At 40.7% G+C, this 22,072-nt stretch overlaps 1 protein-coding gene across 1 annotated transcript in view; it reads right to left on the bottom strand.

Annotated features, from left to right (window-relative positions):
* Window positions 1-3,778: 3,778 nt before the first annotated feature.
* LOC124874877 (heparan sulfate glucosamine 3-O-sulfotransferase 6-like) overlaps window positions 3,779-22,072 on the bottom strand; it is a 30,132-nt gene continuing 11,838 nt past the window's right edge. The window contains exon 2 of the mRNA XM_047376481.1: window positions 3,779-5,205. Within this exon, the coding sequence (XP_047232437.1) occupies window positions 4,587-5,205 (619 nt within the window). The 3' untranslated portion in view covers window positions 3,779-4,586. The remainder of the gene's footprint in view (window positions 5,206-22,072) is intronic.

Below are 22,072 nucleotides of genomic sequence, written 5' to 3'. Positions count from 1 at the left end.
TAACGATGTTGTGATGCACTAAGCTACCATTCTAGTGTAACCCATGCATGTTTGGGTCCGGTGCACCTCAGCAGAGCTCACAGGGACCTCTAACAGGATGGGTCAGTGTGTGAGTGACAGAGGCAGTACCATCTCAGCAACGAGCAGGACAGGTTGGGATAAAACCCTCCACTACGAACCTTTGGCCAAAAAGCTTCAGTCAGCTGATAAACATGAGATTTGCTGTTATCTCAGGTCTCAAAACTGTTGAAGGATAAAAAGGAGACATAAGACTATTTTTCAGGAAACCTGATGGCATGGCTGCTTGCATTAAATACTTGTCAATAAAAAACAAGGATGTATGCCTGAAGAACTGTGCAGGGTGTAAATGATAACCATTTGTATATTTACTTTTATTTTATTTTCCTAAATATAAATGTGTTTTTCATTCCCCATTCACATTTCCAAGCATGCATGCTGCAGCTTTCACGAGCCAAATATGCAGCATTGGTGGGCTGCGTCAACTGAATCAAAGCAACTGCAACTCAAATATTGCAGCAAGACCCAAAGCAAAATTACTGAATGTTGTGCTACCTGGTGAGCTACGGTGTCTGGATGGATGAAGATTCACTCGCCTGTCATGCAGCATGTTTGAAACTGAAAGTGAAACTGACAGCATGACCTGTTTTTTGATTGATGTGGTTAATAATTTGGGCAACTCCTAGAGCAATACATTTAATTTCCAGATGGTCAGGTGATCCCTAAAAATGAACAAATAAAAAAAGTAAGTTTCACTGCAAAAGTAAGTTGCCCAGTCCTAACGCCACTGAACGCTGTGAATCCCACACTCTTGATCCCAATACACAAGCCCTGTTCAGAACAGGGTGGATCAGAAGTGAAACACTTAATTCAAAGGTGTGACAGAACCTAAAGTTAGGTTAAAGCCAAAATCCTCTTTGTTTCCTTACATTTACACCCAGATAGCACACATTTTTCAACTTGCCAGCACATGTGGCACAATAGGAAACAGTGTGACAGCTGCTTTACAGCTTTTCAACCCCATTTGGACTTTAAGGACATCCAGATTTCTTGTAACCTTTTCACATTTTGACAATATTTACTTTGTTCAGACAGGAGGCAAAGCAGGTTTTCTGTCTTTTCAATAATTTTTGTCGAGGGTGAATTCTCTGTAGAAATGTTTATGTGGCCACCTTAAATATAAATAACTAATAAACCTAAACTACATGCAAAAATGTTCTTTATAGCACATCTTTTACGTCACCTCTCTGTTGCTTTTTTAGACAACCACATGAGGAATATCAGTTCTAATTTGTCTGGTAGACCTGATCCAATTTGCTGGAAACTCAATGATATTGACATCTCTACCGAAATTGAATCAAAGCCTAAACGACTGCAGAAATATAAATGTCACAGAAGCACCAATATGTATAATTTTAAAAGATTTAAGTCATAATCTGATTCAACAGCCTCTCGTGCTCCACAGAGCATCCATGTTCAGGTCTCAGATCGAAGGAAGGTATATCAGGTGCTAAATAAAATTTTACAAATATACGATGGCGACCCGTGTTTGACCTAAGCTTTAAATCACAATGGCAGTGGGACACGGTACCTATCAGCACATATCCCGACCACCTATAAACTAAACAGACATTTATTGATTCCTACCTTCTCCCCTCAGCGGAGCTTCGAGTGGTGGAGAATGCAATATTAATGGATCAGGAGGGAGTTGTGGCATGTCTCTGTGTGTGATCATTTGTGTGTGTGTGTGTGTGTCTGTGTGTCCACATTTGTAGCTCATCCAGGGTGACTCCATTATCCAGCTTGGCCGGAGCGGTCAGCGGTTTATGGCAGCCTGGTTCACAGGTCAAAGGATGGAGGCTAGAGGTCGTAGATGCGCCGCTGAATTAAATGCTTACGCATCAGAAAAGCCACCATCTTGAGTCAACTTTAAATTTGACCACCCTGCATTCAGACCTCTTAAAGCTAACTTTGTTTCATGATAAAAAATATATTTCCTGTGTTAGTAAGCAGGGACTAAATGATTCAGGCTAGCGTCAGAGAAGTTATGTCAGAAATTTAAATGCTTGGTGAGGTGGGTTGTTTGGAATAGGTAGTTTAGAGGTTCCTCCATAATGATAGGCTGAATGCTGAAAATATGAAATGTTATCCTAGCAGTCACCAATACACAATGGTATGATATCTTTAAAGAAAAGAAAGTGATGCCAACACACACAAGAAAGATACGACAAAGTTCTGCAGTATTTCTTTAAATCCTAAATAACAACAAACCATTTACTGAACATCTGAAATGGAGTTTGGATTTTTTGACATTTGTAGGAAGGTGAATAAAGCCTCAGAGGGATGAAAGCCTAAAATCTACTGGGACCATCGTTTTAGCATTTTAAGACAATTCAAATCTCTGGGATGGATAACTATATCGGTGGGCATTAAAACACTTTCTCAGGAGACAAATGTCTTCTCAGTGGAATAACATCCATGTTTTTACTAAAAGCTACATTGTTGAATGCTGCCAGCTGTATCTGCCAGATAGGCTGATCTTGAGTCTATCGTGGAAATTTCCAATCAAATACAAGACCTGGAAAATTCATAGGGCAGAGAAAACACTGAAAACCTTGACAATGGTTGACTGTGAAAGTGTGGATAGTTAACTTTCATTAATATTGCACTGTACCCCACAGTTATAAAGATTCTCAGGATAAATTGTTATAAATTGCTGTTAATCTTCCTCTTTTCTGCAACATAAGAAAATGGTCCTGTGAAGTCACATTGTGGCAGAGGGGAGCTGGGCATGACTACTGTGTCGGACTATGGTATATCCAGGCTCTGATGTCAGATAAAATGGAAGATTTTAATGTGCTGAGGATAAGAATCCAGCAATAACCAATTTAAATAGTCAGTTAGATGCCAGAAACATGGAAGATGGCTCAGTTTTAACATCATGTGGAGAGTTTATCATCTAGCATTAAAGCTCACTATCTGTAAGCTGAGCAGATAGCCCTCAGTGACTGAAAAAATTACATTCTTCCTTAAAATTATTACTTGTTCCCTGGGGGTGTTCTGAAACTACACAATGTTTAAAACGGGAACGATGCAGAAATCATCCATGAGTTTATTTAAATTACCTTTCCTTGTGTGTGTGTGCTCTCTGTAGCCTCCGTCGTGGTAAATACAACTGTCCCTTCTGTCTTCTGTGTCCCCTGATCAATGTGTGTCTCTCTCTGTCCACTGGAGCAACCACTGTCCCAGAATGAACTGAGAGTATTCCCTATGTGACTATACCTATAGTTATAGGTGAGGGTAGAAAGTAACAGAGATGTATTCTCAGCTGTAAATGCGGTTTAGTAAAGTTCTTTTTCTCTTACTTTCTATTTAATTTGATTCAAATTCCTGTTGCTTTGGTTTTATGCAGCAAATGCAGTTGTGAAAGACGATAAGCCTGAAACCCAGGAACACTCATGTCTTTTAGAAAATTCAGCTAATGCAGGATAAGAGACTGCATTAAGTTACAGAAGCTAATGGAAGGAAGGCCTGTGGCTTCTGTTACTATCCTATAGTTGAGCTGAGCCCATTATTCTTAATAGATTAACACGAACGTTTCAGTAAACACGTATGTTTAATGTTCGGTACTCATTCTTCTCTGGCAGGACGAAATCATCTGCCCAACAGATGTACCTCTTGTTATTGGCAGCAGCAATGTGGACACAGAAGAAAGTGACTGCTGCTCAGAAAGCCCATGGATAAATTACCCCAAAGCATGTCAGAATTAAAGGTTTTAGTCGGGATTTGAAATAAAAAACAAAAATCAGATACAAAATCCAGAGAAAAACATCTCTACAACAGTTTGTTTTCTAATAAATTAGGTTTTACAAAAATATACAGCTGCATACATGAGTACCATTTGTGGAGGTCAAAGTCAGTTGGAAACAGTTGGAAATATTTTTCCATGTCTGTAACTATAAAAAGCATCACATTGGAGACATAAAGAGGAAATTTACAGCATGGATAAGTATTGTACATTTTGAGTGTCTGGTACCTACTTGAACCAAGCAGTGCATCCTTGTTACAATCAGAAAGAGAATTGAAGGAAAAGGCAAACATTTTATGGTTTAGCATTGGGATATTTGAAGAAAAACAATGCTCTATATACCTGTAGACATGGTACATCATTTACTCAGACCTGTTTGGATTGATTGTGATACTGCCTTTATTCAAAGTGCCTTCCTTGGTGTGTGTGGTTCTGCTATTACAGTTCATTAGCCCTTTGACCTACAGATTAACCGTGGCGACATTGCTTTTAATCTGAGGTTGTGCTTTTAAGAAATTTGGACTAGAAGTTCCAACAACAGACAAAGCAGTATGTGTCACTGTGGCCTGTGCTTGTCTCTGTAATTCTGATGGGTTTTATACGCTTTCAGTTTGCTAACATGGCTCAAGAACTTGTAGCTTAAACAACATTCCTAAGCATGACTTTAACAAGGGCCTTAAGGATAAATGTGTTGCGTTGGAAAAGCTTCACACAACAAGCCTGGCATTGACAGATTTGAAGACCTTTGGTGGGTAGCCGTTTAGTTCCAGCCAAAATCCTGACCAGTCATTTGGTAAAACTTGAGATTAAAGGGTGTGTAGAAGTCCCTGAGCTTGAGCAGGACCTCCGATGGTATCAGAGGATGGGGTCTGCCCTTTGACTTTCCCAGGCAGCGGGGCCTGCTGCTGCCCTCAGGTTTCTTCAGGCATGGGAAACCTTTGGTTTGGTTGAAGTAGAAGTGCTTGTCTGTCACCACACGTTTGAGGCCTAGAAAGTCTTGGACTCTGCCCATCTCCCCTGCTGGGTCCGTCACTAGCCATTCCCCGCTAACAAAGAGGAAACGTGACAGAGGAAAGTAGCGCAGCCAGTTCTCCAGATGCTTGGCATAGATGCCGATGCGTATGGCACTCCAGGACGTGTCGATGAGCCCTGTGGTGGTGTTGCGGAAGGCCAGTCTCTGGAATGATGGAAGCTTGGGCGATTTGGACAGTGTCTGGGTGTAATCAGAAATAGCACGGGTCACAGGGTCTCGCACCACCACAATGAGCTTGGTATGGCGGCTCATAGAGTGGACGCGCCGAGGTGATTCTTTGGTGATGAAGTAGCTTGGGGTCTTCTCCATGGTGATTTGACCCTCCAGAGTACGAGGCATTAAGCTCCTGTATGAAAAACAAAAATAAATACCTTTGAGAAAGATGGCCTATTCTCTGCACATTATTTCACAGTGTTCTTAATCTCACTATATACTTTGAGAGATAAATATGTGACTTTAAATGTTGGCAATGACGGAGCAACGATGTCAGCGCAGTCAGAGAGAGGCTATACAATTAGAAAAACCACAAAGCCATATAATTTCTACCTATTATTGCTCTTTACTGTGTTCCTTAATGCCTGGACAGATTCCTGCTGGACCCTTCAGACTGCAGATAGTGTTCTGTTATTTGCAGCCTTACAGCAGGATTTATTTATTTATGGCATCCTTTGCACTTAGAACCACTTATAAAAATATTTGAAAAGCCTTAAAATCATTTTTACATCACTGTTTAAGTGGATTAGAGTCTCCAACTACTCTAGGCTATAAATATGGCATGAAAAAAAAGGCCTATTTCTCTTGGCCACTCTTCAAAATGGGAAAGGCAAGAGAACATGTCATTCAAGTAAGGCAGATGTGGTTTGATCCTCACAAGTCAAAGGTCATCCTAATAATTAAAAACTTTAACCCCCTGGCTTCCTTCAGTTATCACGTCTCCAAAGCTTCTATTTACTTTAGGCCTTTTTAGCACATTTATTTCCAGGGGTCCCAATACCTGTAGAGGGCGCTGTATTTCATTGTTGATAATATTTGTCACATTTAATTCAAAGGAATAAGTTATGGAAATTGCATTTTCATTCTGCATAATTAAAAACAGTTGATATGAGTTCTAATTGGATCCTACACGTATCCCGTATATCTGACCTGTGAGCCAAACTAGCATGCTAACTAACTAGGATTAGCTCTGATCTAAGCCAGGTTTATGCTTTTATTGCTCTGCTTATTATTATCCTCAGTCTATGAGGGAATCTGGGTCTACTGGTAGCTTTTAGAGAACCGGATTACGCTCTTCCCTTTTATCCTCACCCCTCCTTAGATGAGTCAGAGACTTAGAAGATGTGATGTAGCACCAGAATAAGGTTCTGCAAACCCAGAGATGCCAGAAATGCCAGAGAAAGCTGTATAAACTGTATAAGTTGTATATGAAATTGAAGGAAATTATAGTGAAAGGAAAACCTATTTGTCTTGTGTCATTTACTGTATTCCAGAGCAAGCATGATGCAAAGATAGAATGTAACAACCACCATCATGTTCTATAAAACAAGAAAAAAATACAGCTCCTTTCAATGAGTCGAGACAAGAATCCAATCATGGACTTAGTTTATGTGTAAGCAGTGAAGAATGCCAGAACTGCAACTTTGAAGGATCCCTCGGCTAATTCCCTTGCTTCCTCTTCCCTTCTCAGCAGGCATGTGGTGGCGGTTGGGTCGGAGACTTCGTGGTTGGTCTGTCAGTGAAGGCCTTATGAAGCTCTGTTTCTCTGTCTCTCTGATCCAATTTTACACACTCGGCTCCAAGTCCAGCATGTCCTCTTGTGTGCAATGCCAAACGCATAGCCTGGGGTATTCAGAAGAAATATCTGAGTTGCATTAGAGGGCTGGAGCAAAACTAAACGGGAGGAAAACAGAGAAACGTTCTGGAAAACAACATTGTTTCTATGGCTTCATTCTCTTCAGAGATCTTTTAAAATGTCACTTTTGAGCCAAAGCTTATACCTCAGCCTGCTGCACTCAAACCTGGATTTGAACTTGTGGATCATAGGCTTATTTCTGGTTGGCACATGATGTAAGGGGTCATATAAGGCTTCTGGTTCCTGGAAGAAAGAAGCTTCATGTCTTATTTATGACCATAAAAGCAAATTCCAGTCTTGGATCAAAACTCTTTGAGGTATTTCATGGTAAAGGTTTTTTGCAGTGATGCACCTACAGCTCCTGAGCTCACCTTGTCTATCTGTGTTTTCTGCATCTCTAAGAACATTTTTCTAAAATCCATCAGAGAACATGCAAAAGCAATTATTTGCTTCCAGTAAAGAAAATAGGGAACATTGCATTTGTTAATTAACATATTTTTGGCCAGATTTCACTTGGAGCCTCTAGTATTTGTGTCCCAGGAGGAAGCATCTTTCCTTTCAACAAGCATGGAGTGTTACTATAGAAAGTTTGCATTAGTCTTTTTGTTTATTTTGAGGAATACAAGGAAAACTGAACAATATGTTAAAGATTGATTGAAAAAGTTTCTTTTGAGAACTGCTGTGTTTTCTGTGGCTGCAGGGAGTTTCTAGAGTGTGTTTGCACAAAATCAGTGTTTAATTCCAATCAGTTGGGCTAATGAAAGCCATGGTGCCCCACTCGAGGCTTAGAGGGGCTTTCAATTGACATCGTGTTTACATTTTGGTCTGTATACTAGTGTGTAATCTCTGGCCTCACAGCAGCAAAACCAGCAGGGAGGCAGGGCCGACAGAAGATGGAAGAAAGAGAGAGTGAGAAACCGGGTTGCTAACAGGAGTTCAGGGAACAAGAGGTAAAAAGTCAACTCTTCTCTGGTCTTAATCTCTCTTTGGCTCATGAAGATGAAAAGCCCAGTTTTTGTTCTCTCTTATCTAATAGCTTCAGTTTGTTTAAGGAAACCTGGTGACCTGATGTTTGTTTCCATTTCACCTTTACACCTCGAGCAGGAATGCCAGTGGGTACCCACAGAGAGACCTGTGGGTAACGACAAAGTAAAAGGGGAGATGACTTGTGTGGATTCAAGCTCCACAAACCAAATTAATGTAACTAAATATTTTGTCAAAACTGAGTTATGAACACAAGAACATGAAAAAATGATTTAAATGATTAATATATATATACAGGTCCTTCTCAAAATGTTAGCATATTGTGATAAAGTTCATTATTTTCCATAATGTCATGATGAAAATTTAACATTCATATATTTTAGATTCATTGCACACTAACTGAAATATTTCAGGTCTTTTATTGTCTTAATACAGATGATTTTGGCATACAGCTCATGAAAACCCAAAATTCCTATCTCACAAAATTAGCATAACATTAAAAGGGTCTCTAAACGAGCTATGAACCTAATCATCTGAATCAACGAGTTAACTCTAAACACCTGCAAAAGATTCCTGAGGCCTTTAAAACTCCCAGCCTGGTTCATCACTCAAAACCCCAATCATGGGTAAGACTGCCGACCTGACTGCTGTCCAGAAGGCCACTATTGACACCCTCAAGCAAGAGGGTAAGACACAGAAAGAAATTTCTGAACGAATAAGCTGTTCCCAGAGTGCTGTATCAAGGCACCTCAGTGGGAAGTCTGTGGGAAGGAAAAAGTGTGGCAGAAAACGCTGCACAACAAGAAGAGGTGACCGGACCCTGAGGAAGATTGTGGAGAAGGGCCGATTCCAGACCTTGGGGGACCTGCGGAAGCAGTGGACTGAGTCTGGAGTAGAAACATCCAGAGCCACCGTGCACAGGCGTGTGCAGGAAATGGGCTACAGGTGCCGCATTCCCCAGGTCAAGCCACTTTTGAACCAGAAACAGCGGCAGAAGCGCCTGACCTGGGCTACAGAGAAGCAGCACTGGACTGTTGCTCAGTGGTCCAAAGTACTTTTTTCGGATGAAAGCAAATTCTGCATGTCATTCAGAAATCAAGGTGCCAGAGTCTGGAGGAAGACTGGGGAGAAGGAAATGCCAAAATGCCAGAAGTCCAGTGTCAAGTACCCACAGTCAGTGATGGTCTGGGGTGCCGTGTCAGCTGCTGGTGTTGGTCCACTGTGTTTTATCAAGGGCAGGGTCAATGCAGCTAGCTATCAGGAGATTTTGGAGCACTTCATGCTTCCATCTGCTGAAAAGCTTTATGGAGATGAAGATTTCATTTTTCAGCACGACCTGGCACCTGCTCACAGTGCCAAAACCACTGGTAATTGGTTTACTGACCATGGTATCACTGTGCTCAATTGGCCTGCCAACTCTCCTGACCTGAACCCCATAGAGAATCTGTGGGATATTGTGAAGAGAACGTTGAGAGACTCAAGACCCAACACTCTGGATGAGCTAAAGGCCGCTATCGAAGCATCCTGGGCCTCCATAAGACCTCAGCAGTGCCACAGGCTGATTGCCTCCATGCCACGCCGCATTGAAGCAGTCATTTCTGCAAAAGGATTCCCGACCAAGTACTGAGTGCATAACTGTACATGATTATTTGAAGGTTGACGTTTTTTGTATTAAAAACACTTTTCTTTTATTGGTCGGATGAAATATGCTAATTTTGTGAGATAGGAATTTTGGGTTTTCATGAGCTGTATGCCAAAATCATCCGTATTAAGACAATAAAAGACCTGAAATATTTCAGTTAGTGTGCAATGAATCTAAAATATATGAATGTTAAATATTCATCATTACATTATGGAAAATAATGAACTTTATCACAATATGCTAATATTTTGAGAAGGACCTGTAATATATATGATCATATTGCTGAAATGTCATGAGCAACAGAAAGAAGAGATAAAATCTGGATGCATTTATTTCAACCTCAGCCATTACGTTAACTGTATATTTTCAACTACAACTACCTGTTTATTCAAATAAAAACATTTAAACTTTATATTTTCTATTAAAGTACAGGACTTTGAAGCACACCTTATGTAGCCTGGAAGTGGACTTCTTAATCTGCATATATTAATTGAGAAACAAACCTTACAGATCTGTAATAAAATGATATCCGTCTAAGAAAGCATCTGATGAAATAAGTTCATGCTATTATTTGAAGGCAAGTACCTTATGCTTGACACCACAGTGTGTCTGAGGCTCTTATTTTGAAATGAGAATGGAAGTAGTTCTTGAGTTGCGCTCTTGTTTGGTTTCATTTTCCTAAGTCTAACCCTAACCTGCATTAAATCATACTGTTAGCTGCTAATGCTACAGTTAGCACAGTCTTTAATGGGTCTGAGTATATTTAATTATCTCCAGATAAGATATAAAATACTGAGGCTGATAAAACCTGAACGGCATAATTTCATGACAGTTTCTTTTTCTAATTGGAGAAAACAGAAAGGAGCATGTTCTGCTGTTTTAGCAGTAGGGACCACCTTAAAAACTGGAGAGTATGGACTGGTCAAACCTGCACTAAAATTATTCTACATGCTAACATATTGTTATTTCTATGTGTAAATGTTACTTTTTAACACAAACAAAGCAAGTTGAGTAAAAAAGACACAGCTCCACATTTCAACCAACATTAACCCCTAATGGCAGCTCCAGGGCTGAGCTGAGCATAGTTTGATTAAACTCACTAAGTTGACTCACTGAGGAAAAGACTTTGTTGGTTCCAAATGGTAACATTTAACCATCCATCAAATAATTGTGCAGCTGAATGGATGTGAGGTTTAGGTATCTCCCCTAAATGCTTCAACATTTTACTTATCAAGCAGGTCTGGAAAATCGTCTACACGTAGAGACTGGCTGAAACTCTTTGAAGAGAAAACTGTAAAGAACTGAATTTATTGTATATGTCTCTACATCTCACGTTGCCTTCCGGATGTCATGTTTAAGGTCTCCATGAATACCTTCAGCCCCATATTGGTTTTAGTCAAAGAAAAACTACAAAGCTACGTCTGCCAACTCCGTAAAACTTGGGAAATAAACATTTGATCATCTGTGTCCAGGTTCCAGACATGCGTTCAGTCTACTGGTCCCGGAACCAGCCATGATGTTTTCAGTATGTGTAGTTTTTCCCACTTTGTACAACTATTTTGTTTTCTTTTGAGAAAATACTTTGAACTGTATGGTATTTACATGAGAACTAACTGTTTTGGAAGGTCAAAGTTCAACAGGAATACAAACACCTAACTTTACACTCTTGTGCAGACATAAACGAGTTCCCTGTGAATCTCTGAATTAAAGTTAGGATCCTAAAGCCAAGAAGTAATTGCTCCCCAGTTTAAAATAGAGAAACATTTATTTTCATGCATGTTTGTACACAAAACGTTTTACTCTCTCCTATGACACAAACACATATGTGGACAGAGATAAACTTTCCCTCTCCACAATGGATTTCACATCTGTGAGCAATAAGTGTGTATATATATATATATATATATGTGTGTGTGTGTGTGTACAGCACTGTTAAGGAAAGTGTTTCTGGGTTATGAAGTCTCTCTCTTTGGTCTCAGGCTTCAGAGCTCTAAAAGCCGTGATCCGTACCGGCTCTGCTGGGCTTGAGGCCAGACCACAGACCCTCCTAATCCCCATCAGGCTGGACTCTTCCACACTGGAGGTCAGGTATATGTATTTCTCTCAGGTTGAGACCACCGGGATCACAGGGATCATGTAATGCAACATATCATCAAGGACTGATTCATCTCCTAAACATGTTTTCTTTCCTCTCCATATCTCCTATTTTTCCTCCCTTCTCCTCATCACTTTTCCAACTGTTTCCTCATCTTTCTCGTGCAACTTTAATGGCAGCTTGGCATCTGCTGCTTCCTTCAGAGTGGTAATGTTATGAGAGCATCTGACATATGCAGAAAAATGTAAAAGAGAATGACATCCTCAAACCGTGACTGAGCAGCTTAAGGGGCAGATGCTGTTTGTCTGTGGTGTGCTCAAAGACCTGCTGCCTGTAAGGAGAAGTTAGTTATTACTGTCTGTAAGTGCAGGCCTGAGGAGCTCCTGTGGGCTGATTATAAGTCAGCAGGGAGTGGAAGCTACTCAATAAAAGGGAGCTAAGGTAATGTTTGTCTTTGTGTCTGTTGACTTTGGGCCATTACATTATGTGGGTGATGTTTCTGGCGAGAAAGATGTGCTTTACTGCTATCTAAAAATATGGGAGTCATTTCCCCTCTCGCCATATGTGTGTAAGATGGCCAAAACTAGATTCAAGAATAAATCATTCATGATAAAATGTGTTCAGTTCCTTTGCTGTCAGTTTGTCTGAATTTAGCATCAGATCAGACGTGAGCCATTATGACAGCATGATAACCACAAGTAAAAGTACAGGTCCTTCTCAAAATATTAGCATATTGTGATAAAGTTCATTATTTTCCATAATGTCATGATGAAAATTTAACATTCATATATTTTAGATTCATTGCACACTAACTGAAATATTTCAGGTCTTTTATTGTCTTAATACGGATGATTTTGGCAAACAGCTCATGAAAACCCAAAATTCCTATCTCACAAAATTAGCATATCATTAAAAGGGTCTCTAAACGAGCTATGAACCTAATCATCTGAATCAACGAGTTAACTCTAAACACCTGCAAAAGATTCCTGAGGCCTTTAAAACTCCCAGCCTGGTTCATCACTCAAAACCCCAATCATGGGTAAGACTGCCGACCTGACTGCTGTCCAGAAGGCCACTATTGACACCCTCAAGCAAGAGGGTAAGACACAGAAAGACATTTCTGAACGAATAGGCTGTTCCCAGAGTGCTGTATCAAGGCACCTCAGTGGGAAGTCTGTTGGAAGGAAAAAGTGTGGCAGAAAACGCTGCACAACGAGAAGAGGTGACCGGACCCTGAGGAAGATTGTGGAGAAGGGCCGATTCCAGACCTTGGGGGACCTGCGGAAGCAGTGGACTGAGTCTGGAGTAGAAACATCCAGAGCCACCGTGCACAGGCGTGTGCAGGAAATGGGCTACAGGTGCCGCATTCCCCAGGTCAAGCCACTTTTGAACCAGAAACAGCGGCAGAAGCGCCTGACCTGGGCTACAGTGAAGCAGCACTGGACTGTTGCTCAGTGGTCCAAAGTACTTTTTTCGGATGAAAGCAAATTCTGCATGTCATTCGGAAATCAAGGTGCCAGAGTCTGGAGGAAGACTGGGGAGAAGGAAATGCCAAAATGCCAGAAGTCCAGTGTCAAGTACCCACAGTCCGTGATGGTCTGGGGTACCGTGTCAGCTGCTGGTGTTGGTCCACTGTGTTTTATCAAGGGCAGGGTCAATGCAGCTAGCTATCAGGAGATTTTGGAGCACTTCATGCTTCCATCTGCTGAAAAGCTTTATGGAGATGAAGATTTCATTTTTCAGCACGACCTGGCACCTGCTCACAGTGCCAAAACCACTGGTAAATGGTTTACTGACCATGGTATCACTGTGCTCAATTGGCCTGCCAACTCTCCTGACCTGAACCCCATAGAGAATCTGTGGGATATTGTGAAGAGAACGTTGAGAGACTCAAGACCCAACACTCTGGATGAGCTAAAGGCCGCTATCGAAGCATCCTGGGCCTCCATAAGACCTCAGCAGTGCCACAGGCTGATTGCCTCCATGCCACGCCGCATTGAAGCAGTCATTTCTGCAAAAGGATTCCCGACCAAGTATTGAGTGCATAACTGTACATGATTATTTGAAGGTTGACGTTTTTTGTATTAAAAACACTTTTCTTTTATTGGTCGGAGGAAATATGCTAATTTTGTGAGATAGGAATTTTGGGTTTTCATGAGCTGTATGCCAAAATCATCCGTATTAAGACAATAAAAGACCTGAAATATTTCAGTTAGTGTGCAATGAATCTAAAATATATGAATATTAAATTTTCATCATTACATTATGGAAAATAAGGAACTTTATCATAATATGCTAATATTTTGAGAAGGACCTGTATATCATGGTTTCATGATATTACAACTAGAAGTTATAATAAAACATAACAAGATATAACTCTAATGCAAAATAATACAACTTATTGATAATTACATGTATACTGTTATTTATGAAATTTATTTGGTGTTTTTATTTTTATTTTCAAACATTGACATAAGCAAAAATAAATAATAAAACCTATAAAACTCCAGTTCAGAACTGTACCAGGGAAGTGTGCAATAACTTGTTCTGTTTGTTTTTAATCTTTTACTGGATGCGTCATGAGTGTGTATGTAGTCTATGTGTGCGTCTCCAGCTGTTATATGTATTTTAGATTAATTTTTAGTCTGTAAGGGCAGCTAATACTACTATACACCCATGAGCCCATGACAAATTTCCCCTAGAGGAACAATAAAGTATATTCTATTTTATTCTAATTAAATATGCTAATTACACATAACATTAAACCTTTTTGCAGTTCTGTTGTAATTAGAGTACCAAACGTTACATTTAAGTTAGCCACTCTATATCTTAGGGGAAAGCCTGCAGTCGGCTGCTCAACAGAGGTACCGGCTTGCCAAGTGTGGCTTTAAAACTGATTTACTTGATAAGGGTGATGGTTGCTACTCCTTTAGTTTCCACACATCTCTGTGTTTCACGAACAGGAATGTTTCCAAACAGATTTTTTGTTTTTCCTGCAAGTGATGGAAAAGTGAAGTAGCTTTCTTTCAGAAAGGAAAATCTCCGCAGTTATGGACCCAAACCTCTTCAAACCCTTTATGTTCCTTTTTACCAGGGTGTCCAAAGTCGGTCCCTGAGGTCCGGTGTCCTGCATGTTTTAGATGTTTCTCCGCTGCAGCACAGACCAACTTCGGACAACCCTGCTTTATACTTTGAAGCAGCCCATTGCAGACGGGTCCATTTAGACACAAATGATCTGACAAGGTCAAATACATGTAAGCTGACAGTTTCAATAGGCTGCACTATTTGTTTTAATAATTTATTTTATAATTACATTCATTTATCAAGCATTTTTCAACAAAGTGTCATCTCATTGGTTTTATAGCAACAGGTCTAGTTAATAAAACGTAACAGAATCATTAAAGTTAACTTAAAACATGCCATTCTGCCAGAATAACTGAAGGGCTCCTAGTAACTGAATTCAGAGCTTTAAACCTGAAAGTATCCTGTCACGCCCTGAATGGTATCCCTGTTTGGCTTAAATCCTCAAATCTATATTGTTCAGGCCTTTCCAGCTCATCTCACTGTGTGGCAAGCTATTAAACCCTCTGAAGCTTTCCGTCTGCCAGACGCGCTCGGGTGGTGACAAGCATTTTACTGAGGTTTGCATCACTGGGGTAGGTCGGTAGGAAAGAGCTGAAGAATGTGTCTAGCTGAGAGGAAAAATAGAGGCGTATTGGTTAATAGACACGTCTTAAAGCCTGAGAGTAGTGGGTGAGTGAGAAGAGGTCAGTCAGAGTTTCATTTCAGTAACCAGAACAGCCCAAATAACAGAGGAGGATCTGAGCTTTAATGTGTGAATGTTTGTGTGAGTTTGAATAAGGCCACTAATCTGTAGCTAATGTGGTTCCCTCTGGTACTGCTGCTGCTTCATGGACAGGTTGGAGTAAAGTAAAAGTTGCAGAACAGAAGCTGAAACTTTATCTTTCAAAGACATTTACAAAAAATTATTGCTTTACACGCCACCATCACATGTTAGAACTTTCAAAGGAAAGACTCAAAAAACTCAACATGTGTATAACTTAATCTTAGTATAAAAACAACTGTTCTGCAAATAACACAGAGGTTTGTTAGAGAACATTATTGGGTATACATGAAGGCCAAAGAACAGACCAGACCAGACAGGTCAGGGATAAAACTACGCAGGAGTTTAAAGCAGGTTTATGTTGTAAAACTACTCAGGGCGTACTGTTCAAGTCATATGGCAAAAGGGGGAAGAGTATAAACACAGAAGCTGCATGCCATGGCCATTGAGCTAAACTAGCAGGTGAGATCTTTCCTGAAGCCCCATGTAGTCCCATGTAGGAGCACCGCAAGGAACTGTACTCTCACCATTCCTTTTCACTCCGTATACCTCAGACTTCCAGTAAAAGACAAACTCCTGTTATCTGCAGAAATACTTGGATGATTCTGCAGTTGTGAGATTTTTTGAAAGGGCTAATTACCTCTTTTGTTTATGCTAAGCTAGCTAGCTGCTAGATGTAGCCTTGTAATTACTCTACGGACATTGGAATATCATTAGGATCATTTAACTGTCAATTGACCACAAGAATTGTTGAGTTCACAAAAATATTTTAAAACTTTAAATTTGGAGTTACATCATTATCATTAATCACTAAGTTGTTTCGAAGGTTTCTGAATATCAATTTAATTAAAATATCAGAGATGTAAAATTTATTTTAAATATAAAATTGAGATTTATTTAGGATGTAAAAGAAATGTACTAGCTGGCCTACATATAAATATTATGTTTAAATGGCAACAAAACAACTAGAGGCTGGGGGGTGAGGGGCCTAGCTCAAAGTGGGCCCCCAAATTAAGTTCTACTTGCCACTTCATACAATCTTGGACTGGCTCTGGTTCCAACACAGAACAAATAAACCCAAAGAAACATGAATGTGATAAACTAGCTTCGTTACAAAGGAGAAGAAGAAGAAGGAAGAAGGATTAAGAAACATGAAGACATGCTTAATGCTTCAATCATTTAGTCACCAAAACAGGCTGTGATGACATTATGGAAATAAGGCACAACCTTAGTGAGCCTATATGTTTGTATCTGCATGAATAAGTGTGTGAGTGTGTGTGTGTCACTGCCACTAATTGCTCCCTTGTCTCCTAAGTTATCAGATGGGAAAATCTGAAGTTATGTTCCTGCATGGCACACCGTGGTCTCCTTACATGGATTTATCTACGAGCAGCCAGGGACCACAAGGGCCACAACCTGCCTTCATCAGAGCTCTCGAACACAGGATGGAGGGACAAACAGACTGGGTGGGGAGATGGACGGATTATAGAGAGAACTTCTGGCCTCTAAAAGGAAGGCCGTTCATGCTGGAAAACCTTCCAATTTGTCTGAATTAAATCAATTCTGCAAAGCAGAGTGGGTCACAATCCCCCCACAGTGATCCTGAAGACTCATTAGCAATTATCAGAAACATTCGTTGGTAGCTGTTGTTCCCAAGGGTGGAGTAACCAGTTATTAAGTTTAGGGGGTAATTACTATTTCCCATAGAGCCAGGTTGATTTTCTTTCTTAAGAAATGAAATAATGATTTAAAAAACAGCATTTTGCATTTTCTCAGGTTATCTTAACTCAGGTTATCTTTGATAGTAAAATTTTATCTGAAACATGTAAGTGGGACCAAAAAGCAGAAACGGAATAAATCTGAGGGGGTAAATACTTCTATACCTGAACTGAACTGTTTTGCTGATCTGGTTACTTTCTGCTGAGTACAAATGAAGCACAGCTTTTAACCTGGAAATAGTGGTTTGTTTTCTGCATCATCCATCAGGCTGGTTGACATGAAGCCAGAAGCAGCATCAGGCTCCAGGTTTCCACCCATCACCTCGTCTTGTCTTTTCCTGTTTTGCTTGACTACAATCTGAGCTCCTGCTCTCTACACCAGAACAGGAGGCGTCATTAACCTAATTTCCTCCTGAAGCCAGCTCCGACATCATTACCAGTAAACCAGTTATTCTAAGCTGGTAAAAGTCAGGTGGGTGAGAGTTTTGAAGAACTGCGTTTCTCTTTACGGGTTCTGATGACATCCTCTCACCAGTCAGCCATCAAACCAACATGGACACCAGTGACAAATGCTTAGTTTATCTTTGTCTGTAGCCACACACATCAAACACACATGACCGGTGAGAGGAAATGAAAGCGATGAGGAGGAAAAGTGGGAAATGAAGAGGGATTGTTGTCCGTTAGACACGGCAGCTTATCAGTCATGCTGATCTCAAATATCTCCCTCAGCCTCACTCTCTCCTCTGTCTGGTTAAGAAAAAAAAGACTTCAGTTTGTGGCTGAGGAGAAGTCAGATCAGCCCGAGAGTCTAAATCCATTAAAGTAGTCCACAACACAAGCTTCTTCCTCTCCTGTTTGAAAAGTGAGGTTCATCCCTCCCTTCTCACTCTTCACCTCTCATCAATCATCTCATCCTCTTAAATGTGACACAGCAAAATATGAGGGCAAAGGTCGACCAATGAGAAGCTGTCATGAACTTATGACTGATAACATCAAGCCTGAAAATCCATACATATTCCAACGCAATCCATCAAGTTCTTCCTGATCTTCTCCTTATTGCTTTTCCATATTTATTTACATATTTTCACTGTCAAAAATCCATTTAAACACCACTTCATGTTATTGTTTATGCATTATAATAACTAATTTTATGTGGTGTACCAACACAATGTCATGCATCATTGTGAGGTGGAACAAAAATGTTTTAAGTACAAATCTGAAAAGTGTGGCGTGCACAAATGATCTGTCCACCAGAAACAGAACATCTGCAGTTAGATTCACACCCAGCTGGTCTATTTGAAACGTTAGGTGATAACTGGGGCTAAATGGTTGTGCTGAATTTTATTTAGGGGTATTTGAGTAAATTGGGATGAATATATGCATGTCAAAAATTTCAGATTTTAATTTGTAAAAAAACTATGGCTTTTCATTTAATTTCACAGTTTTACAGTAAGGTGCTGCTATGTGTTGGTTTAATAAAATCTCAGTAAAATATCTAAAAAATATATACAGTACAGACCAAAAGTTTGGACACACCTTCTCATTCAAAGAGTTGTCTTTATTTTCATGACTATGAATATTGTAGCTTCACAATGAAGGCATCAAAACTATGAATGAACACATGTGGAATTATATACTGAACAAAAAAGTGTGAAACAACTGAAAATATGTCTTATATTCTAGGTTCTTCAAAGTAGCCACTTTTTGCTTTGATTACTGCTCCGCACACTCTTGGCATCCTGTTGATGAGCTTCAAGAGGTCGTCACCTGAAATGGTTTTCACTTCACAGGTGTGCCCTGTCAGGTTTAATAAGTGGGATTTCAGGCCTTATAAATGGGGTTGGGACCATCAGTTGTGTTGTGCAGGAGGTGGATACAGTACACAGCTGATAGTCCTATTGAATAGACTGTTAGAATTTGTATTATGGCAAGAAAAAAGCTGCTAACTAAGGAAAAACGAGTGGCAATCATTACTTTAAGAAATGAAGGTCAGTCAGTCCGAACAATTGGGAAAACTTTGAAAGTGTCACCAAGTGCAGTCGCAAAAACCATCAAGCGCTACAAAGAAACTGGCTCACATGAGGACCGCCCCAGGAAAGGAAGACCAAGAGTCACCTCTGCTGCGGACGATAAGTTCATCCGAGTCACCAGCCTCAGAAATCGCAGGTTAACAGCAGCTCAGATTAGAGAACAGGTCAATGCCACACAGAGTTCTAGCAGCAGACACATCTCTAGAACAACTGTTAAGAGGAGACTGTGTGAATCAGGCCTTCATGGTAAAATAGCTGCTGGGAAACCACTGCTGAGGACAGGCAACAAGCAGAAGAGACTTGTTTGGGCTAAAGAACACAAGGAATGGACATTAGACCAGTGGAAATCTGTGCTTTGGTCTGATGAGTCCAAGTTTGAGATCTTTGGTTCCAACCACCGTGTCTTTGTGCGGCGCAGAAGAGGTGAACGGATGGACTCTACATGCTTGGTTCCCACCATGAAGCATGGAGGAGGAGGTGTGATGGTGTGGGGGTGCTTTGTTGGTGACACTGTTGGGGATTTATTCAAAATTGAAGGCATACTGAACCAGCATGGCTACCACAGCATCTTGCAGCGGCATGCTATTCCATCTGGTTTGCGTTTAGTTGGACCATCATTTATTTTTCAACAGGACAATGACCCCAAACACACCTCCAGGCTGTGTAAGGTCTATTTGACCAAGAAGGAGAGTGATGGGGTGCTGCGCCAGATGACCTGGCCTCCACAGTCACTGGACCTGAATCCAATCGAGATGGTTTGGGGTGAGCTGGAACGCAGAGTGAAGGCAAAAGGGCCAACAAGTGCTAAGCATCTCTGGGAACTCCTTCAAGACTGTTGGAAAACCATTTCAGGTGACTACCTCTTGAAGCTCATCAACAGAATGCCAAGAGTGTGTGGAGCAGTAATCAAAGCAAAAGGTGGATACTTTGAAGAACCTAGAATATAAGACATATTTTCAGTTGTTTCACACTTTTTTGTTCAGTATATAATTCCACATGTGTTAATTCAGTTTTGATGCCTTCAGTGTGAAGCTACAATATTCATAGTCATGAAAATAAAGAAAACTCTTTGAATGAGAAGGTGTCCAAACTTCTGGTCTGTACTACAGGTCCTTCTCAAAATATTAGCATATTGTGATAAAGTTCATTATTTTCCATAATGTAATGATGAAAATTTAACATTCATATATTTTAGATTCATTCCACACTAACTGAAATATTTCAGGTCTTTTATTGTTTTAATACGGATGATTTTGGCATACAGCTCATGAAAACCCAAAATTCCTATCTCACAAAATTAGCATATCATTAAAAGGGCCTCTAAACGAGCTATGAACCTAATCATCTGAATCAACGAGTTAACTCTAAACACCTGTAAAAGATTCCTGAGGTCTTTAAAACTCCCAGCCTGGTTCATCACTCAAAACCCCAATCATGGGTAAGACTGCCGACCTGACTGCTGTCCAGAAGGCCACTATTGACACCCTCAAGCAAGAGGGTAAGACACAGAAAGAAATTTCTGAACAAATAGGCTGTTCCCAGAGTGCTGTATCAAGGCACCTCAGTGGGAAGTCTGTGGGAAGGAAAAAGTGTGGCAGAAAACGCTGCACAACGAGAAGAGGTGACCGGACCATGAGGAAGATTTTGGAGAAGGGCCGATTCCAGACCTTGGAGGACCTGCGGAAGCAGTGGACTGAGTCTGGAGTAGAAACATCCAGAGCCACCGTGCACAGGCGTGTGCAGGAAATGGGCTACAGGTGCCGCATTCCCCAGGTCAAGCCACTTTTGAACCAGAAACAGCGGCAGAAGCGCCTGACCTGGGCTACAGAGAAGCAGCACTGGACTGTTGCTCAGTGGTCCAAAGTACTTTTTTCGGATGAAAGCAAATTCTGCATGTCATTCAGAAGTCAAGGTGCCAGAGTCTGGAGGAAGACTGGGGAGAAGGAAATGCCAAAATGCCAGAAGTCCAGTGTCAAGTACCCACAGTCAGTGATGGTCTGGGGTGCCGTGTCAGCTGCTGGTGTTGGTCCACTGTGTTTTATCAAGGGCAGGGTCAATGCAGCTAGCTATCAGGAGATTTTGGAGCACTTCATGCTTCCATCTGCTGAAAAGCTTTATGGAGATGAAGATTTCCTTTTTCAGCACGACCTGGCACCTGCTCACAGTGCCAAAACCACTGGTAAATGGTTTAGTGACCATGGTATCACTGTGCTCAATTGGCCTGCCAACTCTCCTGACCTGAACCCCATAGAGAATCTGTGGGATATTGTGAAGAGAACGTTGAGAGACTCAAGACCCAACACTCTGGATGAGTTAAAGGTCGCTATCGAAGCATCCTGGGCCTCCATAAGACCTCAGCAGTGCCACAGGCTGATTGCCTCCATGCCACGCCGCATTGAAGCAGTCATTTCTGCCAAAGGATTCCCGACCAAGTATTGAGTGCATAACTGTACATGATTATTTGAAGGTTGACGTTTTTTGTATTAAAAACACTTTTCTTTTATTGGTCGGATGAAATATGCTAATTTTGTGAGATAGGAATTTTGGGTTTTCATGAGCTGTATGCTAAAATCATCCGTATTAAGACAATAAAAGACCTGAAATATTTCAGTTAGTGTGCAATGAATCTAAAATATATGAATGTTAAATTTTCATCATTACATTATGGAAAATAATGAACTTTATCGCAATATGCTAATATTTTGAGAAGGACCTGTATAGTTGCAGAAAACATTTCAAAAGTTCAAAGTTCAATGGGTGTAAATACCTTTGCAATGGAGTGTGCTAGGTGGTGTTACTGCTGGTCATAGATATAAATGATGATTGTTGTCTTTCACACATGGCCCACTGGTATCCAGTTAGATCTATTAATTTCCTATATTCATCACTTAATGGTTCCCTTTGGTCCAAAACTGGTGGCGACCTGAGAAGCCGTGGCAGCAACCTTCAGCTTCAGAGAGGGCAGCTGGAGAGAACTCTGTAGTTGGAGGACGAGCCTGACAGGAAATAAAAAGCTGGACATTCCTGTCTGGCAGGACTCGTCTGAACTTT

This window comes from Girardinichthys multiradiatus, chromosome 10, assembly GCF_021462225.1.
Source record: "Girardinichthys multiradiatus isolate DD_20200921_A chromosome 10, DD_fGirMul_XY1, whole genome shotgun sequence".
Taxonomy (NCBI): Eukaryota; Metazoa; Chordata; class Actinopteri; order Cyprinodontiformes; family Goodeidae; genus Girardinichthys; species Girardinichthys multiradiatus.
The sequence above is the reverse complement of the archived record's forward strand: the minus strand, read 5'-3'. Positions and strand labels throughout refer to the sequence as shown.